Source organism: Girardinichthys multiradiatus, chromosome 6 (assembly GCF_021462225.1).
Source record: "Girardinichthys multiradiatus isolate DD_20200921_A chromosome 6, DD_fGirMul_XY1, whole genome shotgun sequence".
Lineage (NCBI taxonomy): Eukaryota > Metazoa > Chordata > Actinopteri > Cyprinodontiformes > Goodeidae > Girardinichthys > Girardinichthys multiradiatus.
Genome location: NC_061799.1, coordinates 28,822,519 through 28,840,114, shown reverse-complemented (window position 1 = coordinate 28,840,114; position 17,596 = coordinate 28,822,519). Strand labels below are relative to the sequence as shown.

General features: G+C 38.8%; 1 protein-coding gene across 1 annotated transcript in view; it reads left to right on the top strand.

Moving 5' to 3' along the window:
- The first annotated feature begins 452 nt into the window (after positions 1-452).
- LOC124869978 (corticotropin-releasing factor receptor 2) overlaps positions 453-17,596 on the top strand; it is a 62,153-nt gene continuing 45,009 nt past the window's right edge. The window contains exons 1-2 of the mRNA XM_047368295.1: positions 453-666; positions 796-915. Of these exons, the coding sequence (XP_047224251.1) occupies positions 453-666; positions 796-915 (334 nt within the window). The remainder of the gene's footprint in view (positions 667-795; positions 916-17,596) is intronic.

The window sequence follows — 17,596 nt, the reverse complement described above, 5'->3', positions numbered from 1 at the left end:
CTTTCTCCATTAATATTTGATAAACTTTAGTGATTTTGCAAAATGAATGGGAAAAAAATCAGTCTGTAGATGGATTTGGTGGTTGTAACTTCACAAAAATGTGTATGAATACTTTTTACATTTCATTTGAGCAAATGAACAGTCGACATTAATATTTAACAAGTATCAGTGATTTTTACTGTGTAAGCAATTCCTCTCTTATCATTTGACTGTACTTTACCATGTTGATGTTTCCGACTTTGTCACTATAAGCTAAATAAACTTGACACTCGCTGTAGGTGTGAAATGTCAATCGCCCCCGATGTGGTCAGAACAGGGAGCCTCCGTCTCTCCTTTCAACGTGGATGGATATGTGGAGCGGATGAGCGCGGCTCTGATTGGCCGTGCTGGGACGCGCTCCCAGAAGGCGAATCAGCCGCCCTCCTCTTGTCATTTCTGCTCATACGATTCACATGTCCGTGAACGCCACCGGGCTCAGTGCGCGCATTTCTGCTCCAACTTCAAAGCGGTCCCGTCCGATTACTGAAAAGCAGACGGCTTTCACGATGGATGCTACTATTTATGAGATCATATTGGGAGAGCTTGCAGAGATGAACTGTAGTTTGATAGAGCATTTTCAAGACACTTTTTATCAAAACGCTTCATTTTCTTTGCTGAGCGCTGATGGTAAGGTGGAACTGTTTTTTTTTTGTTTTGTTTGTTTGTTCAGATTTTTCTTATGGGAGTGTGTGTTACATCTTGAAAATATAAAATAATTTTATTTGTTTATCTTCTATATGTTGCCCTACCCTCAAGGTTTATATTGCAATGCCACTACGGATGAGATTGGAACCTGCTGGCCGCGGAGTGGCACTGGCAGGATTGTGGAGAGACCGTGCCCTGCCTATATCAACGGAGTAAAGTACAACACAACGAGTAAGATATTTAAATGATAGTAAACGTTTAGTCATTTATATTACTTTGGTAAAATAAAAGTGTGATTCCATTAAATGTGATTAGTAATTTTTTATATAAAAATATTTAAATATGCTGATAATATTGTCCTGATTTCATGTGAGGGGATCCAGCAGTTTGCTGATTTTCCATTGGTTATTTTTAGTGATTTTTAATTTATCGCAGGTTGATTTAACAAAGACCTTTTCTTGCTCCGTTGACACTCCTTCTGTTCTGATGTAAAGCACCAGTGACAGCGACCCATTACACCTGCTGTTTCCAGAACAGCTGCTTGAGAAAAATTTGTTTTTTCACCGAACTTTAGATGGCAATTCTAGACAATTTGTTTCATTGAAAATCTCAATCTCTTTCAGTGCCTTGCAAAAATAATCATACCTCCTGACTGTCCCCTTTGTCACAATTTGTCATGATACTGTTACAAACAGTGTGTTTTACTGGGATTTTATGTGACTGACCAACATAAAGTAGCGCATAATTCTAAACAAGAAGGAGGATTACACTTGACTTTCAAGACGTTTTACCAAAAAAAAAAAAAAAAAGTGTGCTCTGCGTTTTCAGACACCTTGAATCGATACTTTTTAGAATCACTTTTTGCAACATTTACATCTAGAAATCTTTACAAACCCATAGTAACCTATGGGCTGTAATGGACCACAAGTTTAAGAGAAAACAAAGCACAATAAAAAGACCAAAAGACATAACTACCTACAATAAAACAAATTTAAATAGAAAAGGACTGCTAAAAAAGTAAAAAAAAAACCATAAAATAAAATAAAGGACTGATAATAGAAAAAGCCTGATATTTCTGCTCAGCTGGAATTTAAAGCCAAGTTAAAAAAATGGATATTTAAAAATGGATTCATATGGGTTAAGGTTAGATTATTACGACAAGTGCCTCAGCATTTGTGGACAAAGGCAGGACTTTATTGTCTACTGTAACCTTTGTCAAGATAGTCCTAGAAGTGGTTCGGGCAGAAACCTCGTTAGGATCTTCATGTTGGGTTATTGTGACAGCATCTTTGTGTGACTACTGGTATATTGAGAGGAACAACAACAACAACAACAAAAAAAGAAACAAAACAAAACAGGAGAATCTAATGTTTTAAAGGCAACAATAACCTTAAAACTGTGGAGTTTGTAGGCTTTAATACAAAAATACGTTTAGTTTTTTTTTAACCAAAATCATGATGTCATTGTGTGTTATTTTAGTCTAATGTCTTTGTTTTCATTTTAACTTTGTTGCCAAGTTAACTATGATGACAGAAGTCTGCCGTTTTTACTTACCTTTTTATCTCCACTCTACCCAAACAGATTTAAAAATAACCATGTAAACAAATTTAAACCTTGAACCTAACTGTCAACCATAGTTCCTTATTAGGATGGAAAATATTTCATAAAATAGAAGTAAACATGTAAATCGTTCCATATTTTTCCAAGCCAAAATGCAGTGATTGTGCTTTTTTTAACTGAAGTGAGTTTAGACACAAATTGCACTTTCAAAGTAACTTTGTGATGTATTGGTGGCTTGTTGAAGAAGACTCTGTATAGTTTAGTTCTCATATGTGTCCTTCTCCCTGGTGTTTAAATTGTGTTTCTGTATGGGCTGTTTTATGTGAAATGAATAAAGTTCTATGGGCTGGAAGACTCATTGGCCCAAAAACACCTAATAGACATTAATGAAGCGTACACCTCCAGGAAAAGTGCCTCTTTATTCAAAGTTAAATTTGAAACATGAATCTCAAACAGCAGATTTCTTGGTTTTGAACAAATGATTAACAATATAAAAAGTGATTAATCTTTCCATTTGCATACGGATGACAAACTTTTAAGCTGATTATGTAAAATGAGCTGTTGTCAGCACAAATAATCACAGCAATGCATTGATGTTACACATCTTTCAGACTGAATTAACAATCAGAGATAATAACTTCTTCATGGACCACTGCTCTGACAAATAAATGAAAGCACTAAAGAGCTTTAAGTTACTTAATCTAACAGAGGTCACCATAGGAGTAAAATCAGTCCCATACTTTCTGCAGAATATCAAATCTGAGCTAATAGATACAGCTAATGCCCCAAATTTATGTGTGTGGGTCCCAACTGTAATATGTGCTTGTTGAGCTCAACAAAAATGCCAAGTGCATGGTGTTAATTTCCACGCTTGTAAACTCAATCAGCTAATAGCATTTGGAGCAGCTAAGAGCAGCATCTCTGAGCACCGACACTGTCATATTATATAACTCCTGTAGCAAATATGAGACCAACAACGCTGTTGACACAACTTTAAAAAAAACAACACTCCTGTACCGCTCCAAAGATGAGGTTTTTCAGTTTGAGGCTGGCTTTTTCATTTAGCACTACCGCTATCTCTGTGGTCCCAGATGCAGCAACATTAAAGGAAAAATGTATTTGTGGTTCTAATCATAGCAGTAATGTCAGTGTTGGAACATAGTTCTACATTGAACTTCCTGCCAAACACAGGAGTTTAATGCTGTTCATGTGTTCTTTTGTGTAAAGCATTCAGCTTGGCATAGGTATTGCAGGTACAAAATGTGTAGTGAGGTTTTAGGTTATTTCTGTGGCTTTTGCCAACCAGAGCTCTGACGTCATGTTCACATAAGGTTCTATTGAGAAGGAGGAACTGAAGCCAGTTATTTATCCCTTACTTGGATACAACTACAGCCTGAAACTGTATGATCGACAGTGCCTTAAAAAGTGTCCATATTCCATAAAACTTTTTTAGCATTGTAGCATGAAACCACACAACTTTCTATTTATTTTGTTGTTTATTTTTTGATAGACCATTATAATTGTGAAGTGGAAAAAAAAATTTTTTTTGATTGATTTTAACAATTTTTGATTGATTTTGACATTTTTTAAAAATAAAAATCTGAAAACGTGTGGCATACATTCACCCCCCTGTACTTTAATACCCCAAAATAAAATCTAGTGCCAGAAAAAAACCCTTAACATATCACCCCTGTCATGAAACATAGTGGTGGACACATTATGCTGTGAGGATGCTTTTCTTCAGCAGTAGTACACAGCAATTAATAGTGCTCCTGAAAGGGCTCTTAATCTGCTATTTATAAAGAAGATTGGAAGACTTGTTGGTAAAATAACATGTCAAGAAGGTGGTGGCTTCTGTAGTAGGACCCAGGTGCAGACAGGCTGGCAGAGACAGCGTGGTGAGAAAATATTTTATACCAAAGAAACTTACATCATACAGAGAGGTATGATGCCATGCCTGATCACAAAAAATTGTGAGCAGGCATGGCATGGATAGCAGACATGGGCAGCTTTGGCATAGCATGAAGAAACAGTATAAACTAGCATGGAGCAAACAGAACAAAGGCATATATATATATATATATATATATATATATATATATGTATATATATATATATATACAGGTAAAACAGGGAGACTGATTGGCATGGTGCAGGTGGACTGAGTGAAACTGAGTACAAGCTGACTGGCAGGCAGTGGGAACAAAAACATGAATGAGTTGAACAGAGATGCAAGGAAAGATTTTCCTTCTGTTGAGGTAAAATAATTCTACTAGATATAATAATACGGCCTCAACCTCACCCAAGTCTGGATGTCGTGAGAAAGAACAGAGAAGAGCAGGGAATTAAGATTAACACATGTTTAATTTGGTAAATAAGTCCAATGATTTCCAATGCCTAATACAAAAAGAATGACACAAAGAACAAAAGATTACCTAAGGCCTTAGGGAGAGGCTCAGATATGCAAAACTAAGCTGTATTCACTGAGTGGTCTGTCTGACCATCAGTTTTAAAGGTTTTTATACCTCAACGAACTTCAAAGCTGACTGCTGAAACCTCCCCTCCAAATATTATTTACGAAATCTGTGTCACCACTGTAAATTAGCCAACCCCCATGGAAGTACTTTATTATCTATACCATGCCCATACAGCCGGCATTTACTGCTTACAGCTGCTGGCGAACATCCTGACCTTCTTCCAGCCTGAACCCCGCTGTGACCTCTCTCTCCCTGCGGTCCACAATACATGATATATTTCAGTTTCATGCATACACATGCAAACTGAACACATAGTACGAAACTAAATGATTTTAATTCTCAACACTTCTAACCAAAGGAAAATCTCACTGATGTCACAAAACGTAAACTAAAATGCACCATGAAAAAATACAAGAAAAAGAAGCACAGTAAACTAAAGGAATGAACTAAAGCACCGCCTGGAAAACATGAACAATCATGATCAGAGAAAAAACCAAAAACAGAACCTAAATACCTTTAAATCCTGACATTATAGATATTATTGGATACACCTATAGACTTCTTCACTGTTCGGCAATAAACTTTGCAACGAGCTGCACAGTGGCACAGATGTTAGCATTGTTGTCTGACACCAAGAAGGTTCTGCATCCAAATGGCTCCCAGGGCTTTTCTTTGAAGCTTCCCTGTTCTCCCAGTGCATCCATTGGTTCTTTCTGGGTAAATATAGATAAAAATTAAACAAGGTGGTGACTACATAATGTGGGGATTCTTTTCAGCAAGGTCACAGAAGTTGGTCAGGCTTGATTGGAAGATAGATTGAGCTAAAACACAGTAATATTTTTCTGTAGATGTTTACAGCTGGTAGACTCCAGTGTATTGACCAAGGGGGACTTACCACTTCCTCCATTTTAAATATTTCTATTGGTAGTACAATTTTACCATGTTAATATTTTTTGATTTAACATTTACCATGTTTACAAATAAGATTCTTTGTACTTCATAATTGCCCTTGTTTGTGTTGCTTTATCCCACTAAAATTTAAAATAGCATACACTGAAGTATGTGACTCTAAAGTAATTAATAAAAAAAGTTCAAGAGGTAAAAATACTTTGGCAAGGTGCTGCATCTGCCTGATACTTAATACCGCTCATGTTTTTAACCCAAGTAGCAAGGAGATACATTTGACAGAAACCAATCTCCTCAATCGTATTGCATGATCACAGTGTGTTGCACTGCAATTCAGAGCTATTAAGTATTCCAGCTTGAGGTCTCTGTTGAGCTCGACAAATGTCATGGTTCTTTGCTTGCCTTGAGCAAACAGTTGTAGTCTCACATAACTTCATTTGCCACATCTTTTAATGTGCCTCTGCGATCGTATTCTGTCCAATTAAACCAAAATTGTAGCAGTTTCATTTGTTTCTAAGTCCGGATATAGTTTCCTCTGGTGGTTCTTTGCTAAATTTCTCTAGAGTAGTATTACATTCTTAGTTGATTATTGCAGACATTTGAGTTCTGTTTCTTTATCATCATCATTTTATTTGTGATGGTTTCACCTTAAGCATGAACAAATCTTATTAAAGTTTATGAAAAAAAGGCAAGAGCGTAATGATGAAAATCTAATTTATTATACAGATTTTATAATTACTGTTTGTATGAAGTAGATGAGTCTGCACAAGAATATGTTTGTTCTGCATGCATTAGAGAGCTGTAGGTAATATCCATTAATTAAATGCTAGGAATAAAACATAACATTTAATAAATGTAAAGGCACCTGTGTGTGCAAATAGAGCCATTATTACTGTATACAGTCTTTATCTGGAGAGCACATTGCTAACTCTTTTCTAGGGCGCTGCTTTCCCATGAAAACACCTCTTTTTCAACTGCCAGCAGTATTCATGCTGTCTGTGACCCCTGACCTCACTAAATATGGGTGCCGTCTCTTCACACAACCCATTTCAACCCGTCATTGCGTGTTTAGTTTTGTAACAGTCACGCTTGGATGTGGGTCTATACTGTATTGCGCACACACATACCCGGTCAGCTCCGAGCAGGCAGATGCTAGGCAGACACTACACTGGAATAATACATTTACAAACAACTGTAGGTGTCTGTTCTGTGTTTCCCTCCTTAAACTGAGTTTAGTTAATCAGCTAGAAACAACTTGGAGAATTAAATACTAATTGTTTTAGGTAGAAATTTGCCTGTGTTCTTGTTGAACTGGGGTTCAAGGGTGAAGTCTTCCTCCTGACTGGTGGCATTAGTGCAGCTGTGGTTTGCAAAGACTCTTCACAGCCAGACAGACCTTGTATTGACCTTGCTGGTTAGATTTGGCCTCTGTGTGCTGTTTGCATCACCAGAGTGTAATCCCCCACGAGCTGAATGTCAATTTGGGCAAACTCCAGCCATCTGGGACCCTATGCAATGTTCAGCTGTCATATATAAAGCTTTGTCTGACAACAATCTTCACATTTACAAATCATCTGTCAGTTTAACTTCAAAAATAACGTATCCTTACAGAGAGGCATTGCATGGAGAGCAGGTCAGGGAACTCAGGCAGATAAACAGAGAGAGTTATGGGTATGATAAGAGAAGAATCCAGCAATGATCAATGACAACCAGTGAGCTTATATATTGGGGAAAGAGTGGAGAATGGCATAAAATGCATGTGTGGTAATCAGGGAATAATGTGGAACAGCTGAGACAGAATGTAAGCGGGTATACTGAGGGAGACCTTTTAACATGGATGGAGCTGAACTAAGACACAAATAAACTACCAAACCAAGAGGACAAGTCTTTGTAATAGAAATACATTCAAATGTACAAAGAAGAGAACGTAAGACTAGTCTAGGAAACTAAACACAAAGGAATAAACTAGAGCACACAAACCACTGGCAAATGATGAAAACAAAGAGACAAAAAAAACCCCAAAAACCCGAACCTAAATTCAGCTGAACCCAGTTGAACTAAATTAATAAGAGTTTTAACAGATCCTGAATTACTGTTTATTCCAATGCACTGTAAGCATGAACAGTATGACAATTTAAAATATTACAAGAGAACATTTCTGTTCTCTTGTAATATGCATTATGTGCATCATTATGCACTGCATTATGTGCATCATTATGCTGGCCCCCTCTAGCCAAGACCTACAGGAAAAGGGTGGCTTGTCCTCTTCAGGTTTGAGGGGAGTTCCTGCCTCAAGTTGAGGAGTTTAAGTATCTCGGGGTCTTGTTCACGAGTGAGGGAAGAATGGAGCGGGAGATTGACAGACGGATCGGTGCGGCTCCCACAGAAATGGGGGCGCTGTGCCGGTCCGTTGTGGTGAAGAGAGAGCTGAGCCGAAAAGCGAAGCTCTCGATTTACTGGTCGGTCTACGTTCCTACCCTCACCTATGGCCATGAACTTTGGGTCATGACCGAAAGAACGAGATCACGGATACAAGCGGCTGAAATGAGCTTCCTCCGTAGGGTGGCCAGGCACTCCCTTAGAGATAGGGTGAGGGGCTCGGCCATCTGGGAGGGGCTCGGAGTAGAGTCGCTGCTCCTCCACATCGAGAGGAGCCAGTTGAGGTGGCTTGGGCATCTATACCGGATGCCTCCTGGACGCCTTCCTCGGGATGTGTTCCAGGCACGTCCCACCGGGAGGAGGCCCAGGGGATGGCCCAGGACACGCTGGAGGGACTATGTGTCTCGGCTGGCCTGGGAACGCCTTGGGCTCCCTCCGGAGGAGCTGGAAGAGGTGTCTGGGGAGAGGGACGTCTGGGCGTCTCTGCTGAGTCTGCTGCCCCCGCGACCCGGTCCTGGATATAGCGGAAGACGACGAGTACGAGTACATTTCTGTTCTCTAGAGGAAGGACAGTTTGACATGTTTTTCTTTTCCACTTCATATGTTTAATAGGCTTAAAAACACAGAAATAATTTTAAAACAGCTATGCATCCAGGTCCAGAAGGAAAACCCACACACCCTTTTTCTAGCAACACTCTCCAGTTCATTCTGGGGGACCCCAAGGCGTTCCCAGGCCTGACAGGATATGTAGTCCCTCAGTGAGTTCTGGGTGTGACAACAAGAAGGGAGTAATGGCCCCTTCCATTACCTTCCATTCCCTACAGGCTACCACCTGTAGGGAAAGATGGTGGGGCCATGCGCAGGTGAGGGTGGAGATCTGCAGTTTTCTGTATAACAGTCTCGCTCTAATGAAATAGAATTTTAGCTTGACCTCACAACCATTTTTCCTGCATTACAGTTTCTGATATGAAATATTCAGTGAATACAGGTCCTTCTCAAAATATTAGCATATTGTGATAAAGTAACATTATTTTCCATTATGTCATGATGAAAATTTAACATTCATATATTTTAGATTCATTGCACACTAACTGAAATATTTCAGGTCTTTTATTGTCTTAATATGGATGATTGTGGCATACAGCTCATGAAAACCCAAAATTCCTATCTCACAAAATTAGCATATTTCATCCGACCAATAAAAGAAGTGTTTTTAATACAAAAAACGTCAACCTTCAAATAATCATGTACAGTTATGCACTCAATACTTGGTCGGGAATCCTTTGACAGAAATGACTGCTTCAATGCGGCGTGGCATGGAGGCAATCAGCCTGTGGCACTGCTGAGGTCTTATGGAGGCCCAGGATGCTTCGATAGCGGCCTTTAGCTCATCCAGAGTGTTGGGTCTTGAGTCTCTCAACGTTCTCTTCACAATATCCCACAGATTCTCTATGGGGTTCAGGTCAGGAGAGTTGGCAGGCCAATTGAGCACAGTGAGCATGGTCAGTAAACCATTTACCAGTGGTTTTGGCACTGTGAGCAGGTGCCAGGTCGTGCTGAAAAATGAAATCTTCATCTCCATAAAGCTTTTCAGCAGATGGAAGCATGAAGTGCTCCAAAATCTCCTGATAGCTAGCTGCATTGACCCTGCCCTTGATAAAACACAGTGGACCAACACCAGCAGCTGACACGGCACCCCAGACCATCACTGACTGTGGGTACTTGACACTGGACTTCTGGCATTTTGGCATTTTCTTCTCCCCAGTCTTCCTCCAGATTCTGGCACCTTGATTTCCGAATGACATGCAGAATTTGTTTTCATCCGAAAAAAGTACTTTGGACCACTGAGCAACAGTCCAGTGCTGCTTCTCTGTAGCCCAGGACTGGGGAATGCGGCCCCTGTTGCCCATTTTCTGCACACGCCTGTGCACGGTGGCTCTGGATGTTTCTACTCCAGACTCAGTCCACTGCTTCCGCAGGTCCCCCAAGGTCTGGAATCGGCCCTTCTCCACAATCTTCCTCAGGGTCCAGTCACCTCTTCTCGTTGTGCAGCGTTTTCTGCCACACTTTTTCCTTCCCACAGACTTCCCACTGAGGTGCCTTGATACAGCACTCTGGGAACAGCCTATTCGTTCAGAAATTTCTTTCTGTGTCTTACCCTCTTGCTTGAGGGTGTCAATAGTGGCCTTCTGGACAGCAGTCAGGTCGGCAGTCTTACCCATGATTGGGGTTTTGAGTGATGAACCAGGCTGGGAGTTTTAAAGGCCTCAGGAATTTTTTGCAAGTGTTTATAGTTAACTCGTTGATTCAGATGATTAGGTTCACAGCTCATTTAGAGACCCTTTTAATAATATGCTAATTTTGTGAGATAGGAATTTTGGGTTTTCATGAGCTGTATGCCAAAATCATCCGTATTAAGACAATAAAAGACCTGAAATATTTCAGTTAGTGTGCAATGAATCAAAAATATATGAATGTTAAATTTTCATCATGACATTATGGAAAATAATGAACTTTATCACAATATGCTAATATTTTGAGAAGGACCTGTATTATAAAGATTTCAGAAGTGAGAGAAAATTAGGTCGGTTTTGATATTTTAAGGGCAGGTAAAATGTATCTCATGATCAGAGTTCTGGTTAGTAGTTCGAATCTTGTATAGAATTTGATTAATAGGAATATTTATGTGCTTAATTCTAAAAACCTTTCTAAAACTCCTAATTGCACAACTGATACCTAACTGCAGGTTGCTTTGTAGTTTTACAACAAAGTGACATGACTCCCGAAACAACATTTAGATCCTACTGGGTCAATGTGGATCTCATTTGCAGCCAGAGAGAATTTAAAATGACAAAATAGGTAGGACTTAGAATAGAATTGGAACCTAACATCCCAAGAGCAGGTGTTAAGTAACACAATGCTTTTAACCAGACTGCAAGCAATCAAAGTCAAACTTATGAGACAGTTGAGCACATTGTTTCACAGTCCATAGTTTGGATGAATTTTGTTGTGTCAAACGCATAACAGGTATATTGACCACACTATAAAAGGGAAGGAAGGACACATTCTTCTTCGGTCCCCTCTTGAGTCTCAGAGGTGAACATTTAATGCAGCAGATTTGCGTGCAAGAGAAGGTTGACCTACTCTCATAATTTCAGTAACCCCTTGTGCTTTGAACCAGTTGTTGAACTTTCACATCTTTCAGTGCAAAACCTTGTCGGGTAAAAACATAAGCTCAAAGTCAGTAAAATGCTTTAGTTCCTTCACAAGCATTTGTGAGCTCACATATTTAACAGGCTCATTCAGGTAGGCAGTTATGAATTCTTTACTATTTCTGCAAGTTTATATTAATATTAATGTCAATGCAGAGTGTCTTAAGAGCTTTATGCATTTTTAAACCTCACAGTGCCCATGTTTTATTTTTTTGTTTTCTGTTGCCGGGCATTTATGTAATTCTCTCGTCTACATGAAATGAGCATTAGAGTAGGGCTGGATTTGCACATGTGATTTAAGGACTTTTGTTGTCTCTGCTTTGTTACAATAATGTAATTTTCCTTCTGTCAAGCCCCAGGCAAGATTAAATGTTTCGAATGCTGGAAATGATAATATCGATTTCGAAGTTTTAGTCTGGCAAATTTAAGCAATATCTTTGTTCTATGTGTGGCTTTCTTGTGTTCACTCAGACCCAGTGTTCAACCACAATTTAGTGAGAGAATTCACTTCCTTCAAGTCTTTCATTTGGAAAAATACACATTATACAAAGCAACACTCCTCTCCTTCCTGTCCCTTTCTGGTCAACAGAACTCAGAGCTCAGATTGCTTTTTCTGCAATAGAAATGTATTGATTCTCTTATCAGGATTAATAAAGTCTGAGACTTGTCAGTGGCACTGTGCATCTCAGACTCCAAAAGGACAGTGAACCTTTATCTTTAATCAGAGAAAATGAGTGCGTGTAACCCAGCCTCACTGTTAGGTGCAAACATAAAACGGAAATGAGAGATTATTAAACTGAGATAGCCATGATCTTCAAACCTAAGGGGGCAAGTAAAAATAAGTACTTGTTTGAGAACATATACAGCGCCTTGAATTCAAATTGCTTGAACGTTTTGCAATTTTATCACATTACAACTACAAACCTCAATGCATTTTGTCGGACATTTTATGCAACAGACCAACACAAAGCAGTGTATGATTGTAAAGTGGAAGGAAAATGATACATGGCCTTAAAAAACAAAAATCTGTAAGTTAAATATATATCCAAATATTTTTAACACACCAAAGAAGAAGAAGAGGATGAAGAAGAAGAAGACGACACATTTGCAGTTTGTTATGAGTTATATGCAGGGGACACAGCAAACATGTAAAGGAAGGTGCTCTGAGCAAATAAAGCCCAAATTGAACTTTTCGGCCTACAATAAAAACACTATGTGGTGAAAAAATAAAACCGCACATCACCCTGAAAACAATATCCTCCCTGAGACACAGTGGTGGCAGCAATTATTTGGATCAAAACATTATTATGTGTTAGAAAGGCCGAGTCAAAGTGTGGACCTAAATTCAATTAGTAATCTGTGTAAATTGAGGTTCACAGGTGCTCTCCTTCCAATCTGACTGAGGTTGAGCTTTGTTGCAAAGAATGTGCAAACCTTTCAGTTTCTAGATGGCAAAGCTGGTAGAGACAGACTAAGAGACTTGAATCTATATTGACTGAGGGGTGGTGACGATAGTGCACACTTTTTTGATTTTTTTGTAAGAACATTTTTAAAACAGTGTATATTTTTCCTTCTACTTTACAGTTAGGTATTACGTTGTTTTGATTACATAAAATTAAAAAACATAAAATTAAAATGCATTGAAGTTTGTGGTTGACTTGTGAGATATTGAACAGGGGTATGAAGACTTTTCCACACTGTATTTGGGGTCTAAAATCCCCAACTAGTTGTGGTGAAATAAATGAGCCAGTACCTTTGGCTAACATTTTGTGTCTTAAATAGAAAACCTGGCATAAATAGGCAAGACTTGGCTAGGGTTCGTGACAGAGCTGTTTTCCCTATGATGAACTGCTGAGTTATCCAGTTCTGTCTGGCTGCGAAGGCTTGGTTTATTCTGCTGTGTGTGGGTTTGATGCTGTGGTCCGGCTCAAGATGTAGCGTGCAAAAAGACAGGTTAGGACAAATATTGCAGAATTAAACAAGTTTACATGAAAATGTAAAAAACTGCGCAGTAACATAAAGATAGCACCCTTAATGCCCAATTTATACAGTTTATCTGCAAAATAAAGTTGACTTAGAGTTTAGTTCCACTTTAACTAATATCTTCAACAGTTAAAGAAATAGTTGTACGCTGGGCTTATTGTGTATATGACCACTATAGCAAGCTAGCAGTAGGTAGCGTTAGCTTGTATTGCTCCGTGGCTTCCCTCTCTCTCCTGTACTTATCCAGAGTGCTTCATCTTGCCGCCCACAGCCTTCTCTGCTTCTCATTTCACTTTGAGTCTGACAAACGCTGGAGACTGAACGACAGATCTATATTGTTGTTTAACAACAACTCCATTGTTGTTGTGTTTGTGTCACATACAAATCACATCACACTTTTTTTTCGTGCTGTGGGGCCACCTTGCTATTGACGATCCCACCCAGATTTAGATGGTACTCAGTTGTAATGGAAAACAAACCAAACCATGTAGAGTAGACCTGACCCGAGATAAACGGAGCTGAGTAGGTACTAATGGAAAAGAGGAATTTGACAGGTTGTACCCTGCAATTTACCAAGAACGAGTCCATAGATTTGGGCAAAAGACCAGGGAGCATTGTCACATTTGGAGGAAAAAGGGAAAACATGGAGGCCTGAGAACCTGCCAGGCTTGGCAGACTCCTGTTTAGCTGTGCTGTCTGCACTTGCACAATGTAATCTTACTTTTTGTGTTGCTTTTAGTATAATGGCTTCTTCCTTCCCCGGTGGCCTTTCAGCCCTTTAGTACAGGACTCATTTTACTTGGTTCACCTTATTCCAACGGTTGTCAAAACTACAAAACATCAGATGTTCCTTATAACTAGTGATTAGCAAATCTGTTTCAATTATCTGATTAAAACCTGCAGTAAAAGAAAAATAATTGACACTTAATGTCCACAGCTCCATGTCACCTTAAGGCACTCTAATTTTTGACATTAAAATGCAATGACCTTCTTCGTTTATTTTTAAAGAACTATCTTACAAGATACACACGGCTACACAAAAGTCTTCAGCAGAAGCACAACGCTCTGCTGAGGATCTTTATAAAGGGAGATGTTTGAGATGCTGGACCAGGGGTGCCCAAGTTCATCATGTGAGAGCTACTATCCTGCATCTCTTGGATGCATATCTTCTCCAACATACCTGAAACAAATCAATGACCAGAGCTCTGCAGAGGTGAGTCACATGCTAATGAGAAAGTTAAACCATTTGATTCTAGCATGTTGGTGCAGGGTTGGGTCCAAAAGTTGCAGAGCGGTAGTTCTTGAGAACTGGACTTGAGCACCCACGTGCTAGACTAACTTTAGCTTTCTTCCTGTGTATTTTAATAGGACTCATTGATAACTATTAACATGTTCTCTTTGTGATTACAATTGTTACAAGCAATTTACTAATGGAAGTATTTATAGGTACAGAAATTTCTAAATATTATATATTTGCACCAAACACAAGTGGTGTAGCTGGCTTTCTTCTCAGGTTTCTGAGACCAGAAAATCATGAAACCAACTTCTCTATCACGTTTTCTGAATAAAGTATAAAATACTTTTCCTGCTGTAAATGTACCCGGTTAAAACCTTTGATACACCCTTTCACAGTTAGGCATGGCAAGAGGTTGGTCCTTCAGAAAATTCAGGTCAAACATGTAACAAACATTTCACCAGTCACTACACACAATCCCCTGTGGGGCCCAATCAGCACCAGCCTCCTCTGGCTGTGCTTACAACTGGCACAGCAGGCGGACATGACACAGTGCTCTACAAAGCGTGACAAAAATGTCTAAATTATACAGACATTTAGGTAGACAGTTCCACTGAAAAATGGGACCTCTTAGTTTTTGTTTTTTGCGTGGCCTTCACAGAACAGCTGTATTTAAAATAAGAGTAAATTGCTGACAGTTGGACTCATTTACTAATTAGGTGAAAAAGGAGATAAGGAAAAGTTTTCACAAAAGGTCTGCACAAGGGGAGCAGACACTGGAACAGGACAGGGCATGAAAAGTAATCAAATGACAGGCAAGGAACCAATGAGGAACAAAGAGAAATCAAGTCCCGTATTCACAAAGATTCGTAGAGTCCTCTCAGAGAGCTCCTATCTTAGCCTAAAAATTCTTGCCAAAGACTCCTAGCTTAAGAGTGATTCACTTTGCTGATGAAAGGACAGAAATTCCTATCTTGGTGAGGAGGTGTGGTTGACCTGTTGCTAGGTGTGACACTGTCTTTTAAGAGCTGTGATTGGTTGTTGCAAAAAAAAGAACTGCGCTCCTAGTAATCAATGGAGAGAAATTAACTGATGATATAATTTAGACTGGATTCTGTACTGTGTAAATCATGATGATAAAACTTTGCAAGATTAAATTGTCACATTTGTCAACTTTTAACATGTTTGAATGTAGCTTATTTACATGTATATATTCGAGTTTTTCAAATTTTTTCCAAATTCTTTTTTTTGAAAGCATTTAGTCTGTAAATATTTAAATAATTCTGTACTATATTGTTTGTAATTTTATTCACTTTTTATTTATGGTTACTTATTTTTGTTTCTATTATTTATTAATCCTTCCTAATGTTACCTCACTAGAGCCGCACCTCTAATCTGTCCGGCCACTTAAACTATTTATGAATTAAATCAGATATTATGGTCAAACAGTTGTTCAGCAGTTGAGTAGCCTTTTTACCAAATACGTTTTTACTGTTACTTGAGATTTTTTGTATGAATACTTTCTGCTTCTGCTCGATTAAAGACATATTGAAGCAATGCAACTTTTAATTGAGTACAATTTTTGGCTACTGTGCCCAACTCTGGATATATCAATAATGGTTATCAGCAGTCACATAACAAAAAAAGGTATGTTGTTTTTTGGGAATGTAATCAAACAAATCTCAAAAATGTTTCACATAAATTCCACCCACAATCTCACATCCCTCCAAGAGAAAGAAATACCAAAGGCGATGTTTACAAAGCCCTCCCACATCCTCTTTCAGGGCTTTCTGCTTATACCATCAGTTTATTTCCAGCTGATGAAAAATGGATCACCACATTCTGATGAGGTCCTTTAAGAACCCCATCCCCAGGCATTTCAAAGCAAACTCTCAAGTTGGCCTCCATCCTGACCAGTTTGCATTTGGAGCCAACAGATCTACAGGGAGTTTCATATTTCCTGCCCTATATTCCATCTTGACAAACCCTGGAAATAATGATTCCTACATCAGCTTTTAATATCTGCCTCATGAAAGCAGCAGCACATTCTGCAGTGGATATTGGACTTCCTCACACACAGACTTTAGGCTTGATAAACTTTAACATTTATACCTCCCTGGTGCTCATCTCAGTCCTCCCCACCTATATTCCCCAGAGTTGTTTGCTCAGTCACCTTATGTTTAAGGGTTAAGAAATGAGATGCAGAGAGCACTGTCATAAAATATATCAAATCAGAAACAGTGCTGAGAATTCACACTGGGAGGAAAGTAGGTCATTAAGCCCAATAATCAAAGTCAATAAAATCAAGGTGCTGATTGATGATTTTTATAAAATAAGAGTGCAAAATACACAAGTGTGTCTAAGTGGAGCAGAGGTGTATATAGGTAATAAATTTAGGTTTATGGGAACCAGTGAAAATCACCACACATCTCAACATTCATCTAAAACACATGGAAAGAACTTCACTTCTCAATTTGTGTTTTCCCGTCCACAGAGGAGCCATAGTAACACTTTAACATAAAGTACAAATACCAGAAGCCAGCATTTAAAGTGTGAGAAGAAATAGCTTTGCAGCTGGTTATTGTTAAAACACAATTGCATGTTTCAAACCACTAGTCATATGGAAAAGGGGTGTCTGAACATGGTATTAAAAGATAATATAAGGGCTTGGTGACTTGCACCCAGTGGAGATTCTTGCATGCAGATACAGCAATTGTACTACTAAAAATGGAAATTGGCAACAGTTAAAGTAAAGATTTATTAATTTCTCTCTCCTAGTGTAAAGGTATTTACATTCTTTCCTACTGTCAGTCAGTGTTCGTTATTAATGAGCGTGCATTTAGCAAAAAAGGCGTACAAAATTAAGCAGAAATCAAGCGAGATGCTTAATTTTGGTCTTAAGGTTTCAGTCGCACTCAGTGTAGAGTCAGAGAAAGTTTGTGAAGAAAGTGAGTGAGAACAACAGTAAGCCTACTTATGTAATTTCCGAGTATAAAATATAGGGTCTTTATAATGAGGTTTTTATTGTGTCATTTGAGAGCTAGATTGAAAATATGGCTTTGAAATCTGAATGCATCGTGAAGTTTACCCTGTTGCCTTTTAGACAACTGTCCACTACTAAACCATAAGGTTTTAAAGCCGTTTGCTGTTTAGTTGTGATA